Here is a 10,388-nt window from a genome sequence, read left to right on the forward strand (position 1 = left end):
ATCCATTGCATGTCACAAATTAAAGAGACCAGCCGTTAAAATCAAAACTAATTGAAGAATAAAAAGAAGCCGTTCTTCTAGGATTTTTTGCCTAGATTACGAATCTGTTGACAAAAATGTCCTAGCAGGTCGCGTTTAGTACTAAATCGTGGTGAAAGGGGAAAAATGCGTTTTTGGCACTTAAGAAACCTTTTTCTTTAAGCCTATAATACGAAAGTTCAAAGGACAACATGGAGCAATTGAAAATCCTTTTTTTTTTAATTGCGTGCCGTAGCCCTTGCTTTTGGCTTCGCGTAGAAAGCATATGCGTTGCTAAACACGGTTTTTAAGGGCTAGATGTAATTGTCCTTTGCTGTTTGGTATAATGACTTCAAAGAAAAAGGTTTAAGCTTTGCTTTGAGCATCCGCACAGTGTACTGTATCTCTGAGCCGGTACCTCTGGAAATTTTTCTATGTACCCTTACCGAAGTTCTGGTGGTTCGGAACCCACCTTAAGCTGTAGGTCCCCCCATCGTGTACTTGACTGCAACCCATCCCGTCAATGATGGGGTAAACACCAGGGTTTGTCCAATATGTCGGGGCAGACTGATCTCATCAGATCACTTGATTTCATTATAAAGATACGTCCGTGACTGATGACCGTGACAGCCATGTGCAAAATAATCAAGTAAAACTCCAACTCTAACCAAAAATGCCTTCGACGTGTTTGGCAGTAACCATCTTAAGCGTGCAACAAACATTTCAACATAGAAATGTTTTTTAGTTTATAATTCAGCGATTGAAAGGGTAATTCTACCACGACATTTTGGGGGTAGGGGCGTTGTAGATGTCAAAAAACTGTGTGAGTCACAAGTTATACAGTTGCGAAACTATTTTAACAGCAAACGAAATGTTGCGCTTTACAGTAGCATCTGTGAAGCGGATCTTGCCTATACGCTCTTAAGTTTGTCCTCAGATGGGTCCTTGAATATCAGGGCAGAAACCATAGAGGAATTAGAAATACAATGGAGGCAGAAAGCCATCCACGGCGAACACCCCAAAACGTTAGATCAAAATGAAGTGGATAGTGAGGCATCAACACGTGTTGAATCAAGATGTGGTTGACCAGTACCGATTATGTTGAGATACCAATGAATCCATTGAGCACATTATTGATGGCTGTCGTGTAATGGGTTAGAGAGAATATACACATATACATAATGATTTAGGGGGTATTATACATTAACGACTTGTCCTAAACCTAGTACTCTTAAAAGAATGGATGCGTTTCTATAGATACATTCCAATGCCCGTTTTAGAAAGCGAAGATTACATTTTATATTGGGATGTTACTATACAAACTGACCATTACATCCAGGCCAATCGACCTGACATCGTGATGCGAAAAAACGGGGGAAGAGTCTACATCATCGACATTGCTTGTCCGCTTAACCGAAATTTGCAGTCAACCTATGCAACCAAGATCCACAAGTATAGCGAGTTAAGGCATGAAGTAAAGACCATATGGAGGAATGTGAATCATGCATTAATTCATCCCATTATGATTTCGGCTACAGGCAATGTGCACGCAAGATGCATTGAACTCTTAAACATTTAGGAGTCAGCAGGGTATTGGCAGCAGCTCAGAAGGCGGTTTTATTAAACACCTGTCGCATTGTAAGAAACTTTCTTGACCATCAGAAAGTAAACGACTAAAAACCCGTGAAGTGGCAGATGGTACCTCTAAGAAAGCATCCAGAGGTGAATTTTGTCACCTCTCACGCTCGTGGCCGCTCGTAATTGTATACCTACGACATCATCGCAGGAGGTTTCAAGCACCGTATTAAAATAGTTGAATTAACTTATAACATTCTAATCGAATCAGTCACTTGACATAGTCCGTGGTATGATGTATAACGGGTTTACCCGTTATACCCGTTGGAACGATTTGTAAAAACTGAGGTCTTAGAAAAAGCTACTTTCGTGAAAGGTGTTGACGTAACTGATCCTGAAAATCTTCTCTCTGTTCGTAATGTGGATATGGGTTTCGCAAAAAAAGGTGCTCTAAATACTCTTATCAAGAACGGAGTTGAACCTGAACGAATTAAGAATTTTAAAACCGAGGCTCTTAAGTCCTATATTGCTATGACACAAAAACTCATGAATCGCAGTCCTGTGAAGTACAAATTGACAAAATGTATTTCTTATTTTGATCCTACCGTAATTTTGGAGAGTGTTTCAGTGGCTAGAAGGTGCCTAACATCCTGCTTAGACATCCTGAGCGTAGAAAATAAATGGATTCTAGGATCAGCAGCAGACAGAATTAAGATTGAATACAAATATTTATTCAACGTAACTGGAACCATTGAAGATTTAAAAGTTATAGTTGCAAGTTTCAACCTGATTAGAGGTTAATTGGCGGATACTTGTAGTCTCGGTGCGCTCTTCGCAAAAACTTGAACCTGCGACTCTTAAGCTTTTTAGTATTTTTTAATTATACTGACTTTGAACAATTCAAATAAATTCAAAGGCATTGCAACATACCGATTTCGCGTTCTTACACTATGCGACTAGTATTCGGATGTGCTTCGTTGTTAAGTGCTAAGCTTACTTGTGTGTGTGTTAGGAACAAAACTAAAAAAATAATTGTTTGTTGATTACAAACAACTCTGATTTGTTTAGAAACAAATCAGATGGACAATTTCAAATCCTGACTCCGAATTGTTCGACCTCGTTGAAGTGTTTTCCGAATCTCAATACCAACCATTTCAAGTTTGCAGCATCGACCATTAACTGTAATACACGATCATTGGCGTTTATTCTAGAATTCAAATGGAGAATATGTCGTACATGAACATATAAATATCGGTAACTTGTAATAAATCAATCATTTTTATCAGAAAGTATAAATATTTGCATTGATTAAATCATTTATTTTCAAACCTGACCTTTATTTCGCGGCTAATGGTTTCAGCCATTCAACGACAGGTAACGGACCTAAACCTCAACAAATCAGCGCAAAGTATTAACGGAAGCAATTCGATTGCAGAGTTTGGACGTAACACTGTCTTACAATTTGCATGTCTTCCCAGATGATAGCACTAGTACGGAAACTTTAAAAACTCCGAGATCATGTGACGTAAATTTTGAACCGGTATAAACATAACTTATTAATACCGTAAGTGCTAAAAAACTACATAATAAGCGCTACAATAATGGCGCGTTGTTTTTGTAAGGGTGTTGATTTGGGTAGTAGGGCACAGAAAGAAAGATTTTAGACCAGAAAGAGAGGTTTTAGACGCAAAATTCGCAATATCTATGCTTGCGTTGTATTGTTTTTATATTCCTCCTCATGTTTTAATGACATTATTGAGATAATTATATAAATTATACAAACATTATTAGTACGTGCGTGACATCAACTGATAATTGGCATAACCAAACTTAACCTATAAACACTCGATACTTTATAGCCGACGACCATTTCTAATTTTATATTTTCCCCGAAGGGGCGCTCAAATCTGGAAAGGCATGCAACTCCGAGAAGAGGTGATCGCGAACACGAGCCAGGCGAAATACATGTCTTGCGGTCTCCTTGTAGTACTTTGTGGTTCCAGCTATTTAAATTTGTTTGGATTAATGAGAATGTCTATAAGTCCCAGGTGATCTCAGGTGGTTCTGCACAATTCACTAATTGCCGTGTCTCGTTTATGACAGCCTGCCAGTTGGTAGAAAATATTGGTGACATGCGCAGTTCACCAAGTGGTTAAATTCAAAATTTTTGGAGCAAACGGAAGGTAAACAGTCCGTTAATCCCGATAGTCCGTTAACAGTTAACGAGAAATTTAAATCAATTAACGGATCACCGGTCTTGCACAGCTTTAGTTATAAAAGTGTTAAGCATGGAATTTAATGGAATTGTATAAAAAAGAAATCTTGCAATTAGAATTGAAAACTGTACTTACAACTTTTATAACGCACTCATTTGATTACTGCAACCTTATGTAGGTCTAGTCATTCACTTAACTAAAATTATGGGTTGTATTTTAAGCCTTTTACACGTTCAGTTAAGGCTGTCGAAACGGGGGGCACAAAAATAGCGAAATCTATGAGACACCCAAAACTTACTAATAGTCAATGATAATTCGGTTTTGAGGTTTTAAAAAAAAACCTCTGGACATTTTGCCATCACCGAAAGGGAACCCACGGTTGTGGGATATGCGTTATTTGATCGTACTTCCAAGCATGTGTACTATGGGTAAACTTGAACTTCTCGTTGCGGGAATTTTAAATTAGAATAAAAATGCGATTTGTGTTGTTGATTTTGTCATTGTTTATTGACATGTCTTACTTCGCTTCGGAGTAGGAAAACTGTGGAAAGTGATAAAAGGATGCCGACGTGAACTCGCTGATAATAATTGATAACAATTTTTCAATTTAAAAAATATTTATTAACTTATTTACATATCTTTTATTGTGACGTGCAAACACATATGGTAATGGCGCATCACATAGAATCATATAAATAAGGTAAGTATTGTACAACCTATTCTAGCTTTTTAATACACTAATGTTAATCGCATAAATTTGTTATTGACAATAAAAATATCGCAGATTTTTGCCGACATTCAAAACCATCGTCCTTTCTATCTCGAGATATATGATAGAAATAACTGTACAAAGCAGACGTCGCATTTAATTGAATTATTATTACTATTATTTAATCAATTCCATAAATGTATATAATTAATTAAATTAATTGATTAGTCTACACAGAAGACATCGAATTTAGTAACATTTTTAAATGAAAAATATGCAAACTATTTTCTACGCCCTGATTCGCAAAGATTTATTATTCTTAGATATAGAGATTGTGCCATCGGAGAGGTTCTATGTAAAAGTTAATTGAATGAAATGTTTTCACAGAGTTAGGATTGTTACTGCCCAACATGTCGAGGGCATTTTTTGTTTTAGAGTTGGATTTTATTTGATTATTTTGCACATGGCTGTCCCGGTCATCAGTCACGGACGCATTTTTATAATGAAATCAAGTGACATGATGAGAGCAGTATGCGTCTAACCAAATGAGTCACCGAGGCTCTTTTTAATAATTGAATTATTATTACTATTATTATTTAATTAATTAATTTAATTTAATTCAATTAATTAATTAATTATTCTATAGAGCAGACATCGAATTTAGTAACCATTTTTTTCAGGAAAAAATTGCAAACTATTTTTTACGTCATGATTCGCAAAGATTCATTATTCTTAGATATTGGATCTTTGCGAATCAGGTTGTAGAAAATATTTTGCACATTTTTCCTGAAAAAAATGGTTACTAAATTCGATGTGTGCTGTGTAGAATAATTAATTTAATTAATTAAATAATAATAATATTAATAGTAATAATAATTCAATTAGTCTTTCACATTGAATCTCTTCGAGTGCACTGTCTCGATATCTAAGAATAATGAATCTTTACGAATAAGGGCGTAGAAAATAGTTTATAAAGAGTGAGCGTCAGTCATGTAGTTATTTCATTATTTGTTGCAAATTTTTTCTGAAAAAATTTGTTACTAAATTCGACGTCTGCCGTGTACAATAATTTCCATTATATATAACGATTTTTAAGGACGAGGGTTTTTAAGTGTCTGCAAAAATCTGCAGGTATTGTTATTTTTAATAAGAAATTTATGCGATTAATATTAGTGTTCTATAAAGCGAGAATAGGTTGTACAATACTTACCCTATTTATACGATTCGACGTGAGGCGCCATTTCCATATGTGTTTTGCACGTTACAACACAACAAGATACGTAAATAAATCAATATATATTTTTAAATTGAAAAATTGTTATCAATTACTATCAGCGAGTTCACGGCGGCATTCTTTTATCACTTTCCACAGTTTTCCTAATCCAAAGCGAAGTAAGACATGTTAATAAACAATTACAAAATTAACAACACAAATCGCATCTTTATTCTAAATAAAATCCCCGCCAACTAAAGCGCAAGTTTACCGACAGTACACATGCTTGGTAGTACGATCAAGTAACGCTGTGCAATCAGCGCCAAACAGTTGTCAGTTGCTTTGGTCCCCATTCATGTAGTTTGGTTAACCGTCTTACTCTCATTTTTTAGATGTTACTCGATTTTGTTCGAAAAAGCAGATAGCAAACGCATATCCTACAACCTTGGAACCCCTCTGGGTGATGGCAAAATGTTCAGAGTGCATTTTTAAAATATCTAAATTGAATTATCCTTAACCGCTGATATGTTTTGTGTCTCTCATAGATTTCGCCCTTTTTGCGCGCCCCGTTCCAACAGCTTTAATTTAACAGCTCGAAAAGCTTTTGTCGATTGCAAATGAAAACAAGTTTGTTTAACCTGAAAATAGTATATTGTGTACCTAGGAGTGAAACAGTATTTTCATTCGAGCAAAATCATTGCAAAAACGCAAGGATAAAAAGAAGTTTCACTCCTTGACACACACGAAACTTTATATAAAAAATGTATGATTTACAAGCTTATCACGTCTGGCATTTGAAGTTAGCTTGAAGCTTACCATAAATGTACAAGGACGAAAGCGAGTGTCCATACGCGGAGAACTATGATGATCATAATTTTATTTCACACCAGGTCGCACATGCGCATTCGTTGAGCAGTCCTTCTAATATATAAATGGTTACTTCGAGAACTAAAAAGGCGCTGATAAAACGCGTAAATCATGCCTGCATTACATAACATACTTATTTTCAAAAGCTGCCTCATTTGCACTTTTTCGTGCATGAGGGGAGGACCCGTCGCACTTGCGCTCGCTGTGAAGAGTGATTGCTACTTACAAGTCTGGCACTTAGGGTGCTATTGCTTCTGCGGCATTTAATAAAATTATTAAAATTTTATGGAATTATTCGAAATATTCACTATTGTTGTACAAATGGTTGGAATGCAAACCCGACTAAACCACAAATTTTAAATTTGGCGAGGTGTCGTAAAAACTTTCACATATTGTTATTTTGATGAACTTTGAGTATCGCGTTGAGAAATTTACTTGCCCTTAGTACGATCAGCACTTATAGGAAGTTTAGAGTAAAGACCTCAACGTTATACTTGATAATGAGCTTTTCAAATCTTCAACCGGCTAATCCCGGGAGTTGCAGAATTCTAAACTGCGACTCCGTGTTACGGCTCGTTGCCCTAAAGATTTATGAAAGTTACATTATTCTAATCTAAAAACTTGATTGAATCAAGAAATACTTGCACAAATTAATTTTTAATAAAACAGTAACGCCATAATAAAATTTTCGGATCGCGATACAATAGCGAACGCTGTGAAGAGTCGACACGTACACAACTATGCGTTTATTCACAAAGCTCAGTCAAAAGAATGTCGATCGAAGTATCTAGTTCAACCCTGAGGCAATGGATGTTAGGTAAAGTACACTGTATTGCTAAAAAACTCCGGATTATCACGAAAACACACATTCTCCATAAGAGCCCATATGCAGGGTTAACCGGTTTTGAATCCTGCGCCCCTTAGGGTTAGCTTTTTGACCATTTTCGAAGATATTTGAAATAACAACAAAAGGACATTTTGAAGTTTCTATAATGTGGTTGTGTTTTCTTCTAAAACTCACTGAAATATTAGGTACTTGATTTCACTGAGTTTTTCGAAGGTGTGAATGGATATTTCCATATGTTCGTCGGTCGACGACCGATCGACGGAAGGTGTAAAAGAGCCTTAATATTGTAGATTTAAAAAATGTAAAAGAACGTATTTAAAAAAAAGTTGAGGGATAGCCGGATTTGAATTCCAACCCCTCAAATGAAATCTGATTCTTTATACAGACCCAAACGCACTTGATTCTCTTTTGTATGGAGCATTCTCCTTTCGTCTGACTAGAATATGACAAGGAATTAAAACTTCAAATAAATATGTAAGCGGGATTAAAATTTTAAAGCATTTTAATTTGTATTCGACTTTATTCAGCGCAGTGTCTCTTGGTGAATTAGTAATCCATTTTTGATCTCTTTTAACATATGCTTATCGATTCGCTGAAAATCTTAACTAATACGGATAGGGTTAATTATCTTTTTGATTAAAAAAACTCTGAAACCCTAAATATTCGAAAAAATTTTATATTCACAGGAAGACGAAGTTGTTACGAAAATAACCAAGAGGAACGATGGACCGGGATCGGGTAAGGACGAAAGCAAACGTCTTTCTAAGAAAGATAGCGATACGCGAATAAGTGTCAAAAAGGAAAGCGAGGACGATGATAAAATTCAAGTTAAGAAAGTCGACGAGTACAAAGATAATGCAGCACCTGGTGGCAAAGAAGAAGAGGAGGAAGAAAATGAAAAAGATGATAATAGTGAAGGCGAAATCGATAATAGAAAAGCGACATTATTCTTGCATAATTCAGGTAACAAAACCAATTTATTGATAACACAATATAGTTCTCACGACAACGTGGATGAGTATAAAGAAGAGGAAGATGCTTATGATGCAGATGAAGACGATGCAGAAGAAGTAGACAAATTCAACGAAGCATTGAAAGAGACAGAGGAGGTAGAAGAAATGGTAAAATAGGAAATAGATGAGGAAAAAGTAGTAGCGGTAGATGACTAAAACGGAGAAGAGGAAGAAGGAGAAGAGCTGGAGGAAGATGAGGACGAAGACAAATGAGCCTAAAGCGAAGCAAAATTTTTTAATTATAGACCAGCAGAATTAAGATAAGAAAGAGAAATACTGTAAATTACTGGAAAACTCAGTTCTAGTTTTTTTATCTACCGATTAAGCCTTTAACGACCAATGTTGCAGCTGAGCAACATTCACTATTTTCGATTTTCCTAATTTTCATGTAACGAGTTTAGAATTTCACAAAATCAATGCGTCCATTAGAACAAAGTGGACTATTTCGCATCTCATAAGGTGTTCGCAAGTTATCTTACAATCAATAGAAACTGAGCAAATGATAAAAATGTAAAAAACTTTTTTTGCAAAAATTGATCAAAAAATTACCATACATTCTTCCAGAATTTTTTCAACAATTTTTATTTAAGGAGATCAAGCCTTTGTCCTTAAAGGGTTAATAAGGAATGAAAATAAACTATACGATTATCAATCGCCGTTTTTGAAATTAGAATTGTTTCAACAGGACTTCTTCTATTGTATATTATAATTATATTTGTATATACTTAATTTACTATCGAGTTTATCACATGTAATTATATAACATCTTAGCAACGCATTTCTTTATTTTTTATAAATGCAATCATGACTTGATAAGAGTAGCCAAAGGTTCACAGCTGCATGTTCCTCAAATTTGTAATCATTATTGTAGCATCTTTCTCGAAGGAAACAGTATTTAATTTTTTTTTGTTATGTGGTAATTTCAAATGGTATATAATATACATTGAGGTTCGTTTTATAATTAACACATTATGTTCAACATTTCTTGCTCTACATAAATTCGAACAAGAAATATTTGTAGATTTCTTAAAGGCATGGAGTGATAAAGAATCAACTAATGATTTTCGTATAATTGGGACAGTCACCTATGACATTTAGGTACATTTTTTTAACGATTCCTGTGAAGGAATAGCAAAGTAATTCTGTAAACCAGATCCACTTGTGTTCATATATAACTATTTCTATGCGCTGGAATCGATTATAACGCAAAAGTATTTAGAAAATTAATCAAACGAACAACAGACTGAAACAACATTTGTAGCAGGAAATAATACCTGCATAAAAAATTAAAAATTGGTTAAATTCCAATAGTTGTTCCGTGGCTTATATTATCACAGTTCCACATTGAATTTGTTTGAGAATAGTATGAACTATAAATCTTAATTTGATTATTTTGCTATAAAAACATGATTAAAGTATGTCTGTAGCAGAATTTGCTAGTCTTAGGTCATTTACTAAGCCTGGAAAGTTGTTTTTATTTAAATATTTCAAAAAAAAATAATGTTATACAAATGCACTGCTGTATCGTGAAACCCCATCGAAAAACATAAGATTTTCATATGTCATTTAAATCGTGATAAAAATTACATCGACTGGTACACTAAAATAAAAAATAATACTGATTTTTAATTAAAAATGTATCTTTTTAGTTTCTTATCAATTTTATAGGAAAGTTAACAACGAGATGGATACCTCCTTCCCTTTTCCAGCTAACCCTTACAACTTGGTAGGTCCGCACGTTTAGACATTACCTTTAAAAAACGCACAAACTTTGTACAATTTGTTGTAACTTAACTTTTAATACCACGAATCTATTTTGATTTTCCTTCTTTTAATTGAAAATACGCTCAACTCCCGAATCTGGGCTGGCCTCGAGTTTGGCGACCTAGAATTGGATGAGGTTTTCATGTCCATATTCAGGACCACATAT

The 10,388-nt window shown here is 34.9% G+C and overlaps 1 protein-coding gene across 3 annotated transcripts in view; it reads left to right on the top strand.

The window, feature by feature from the left end:
• The window catches only part of LOC117175986, a 126,079-nt gene extending 116,015 nt beyond the window's left edge, over positions 1–10,064 (top strand). For 2 of the 3 annotated variants that reach the window (XM_033365890.1, XM_033365892.1), the window contains exon 7: positions 8,132–10,064. In XM_033365890.1, coding sequence (XP_033221781.1) covers positions 8,132–8,575 — 444 coding nt within the window. In that variant the 3' untranslated portion in view covers positions 8,576–10,064. The remainder of the gene's footprint in view (positions 1–8,131) is intronic. The other variant, XM_033365891.1, reaches the window with a different exon arrangement.
• The last annotated feature ends 324 nt before the right edge of the window (positions 10,065–10,388 follow it).

Source organism: Belonocnema kinseyi, chromosome 7 (genome assembly GCF_010883055.1).
Source record: "Belonocnema kinseyi isolate 2016_QV_RU_SX_M_011 chromosome 7, B_treatae_v1, whole genome shotgun sequence".
NCBI classification, from domain to species: domain Eukaryota; kingdom Metazoa; phylum Arthropoda; class Insecta; order Hymenoptera; family Cynipidae; genus Belonocnema; species Belonocnema kinseyi.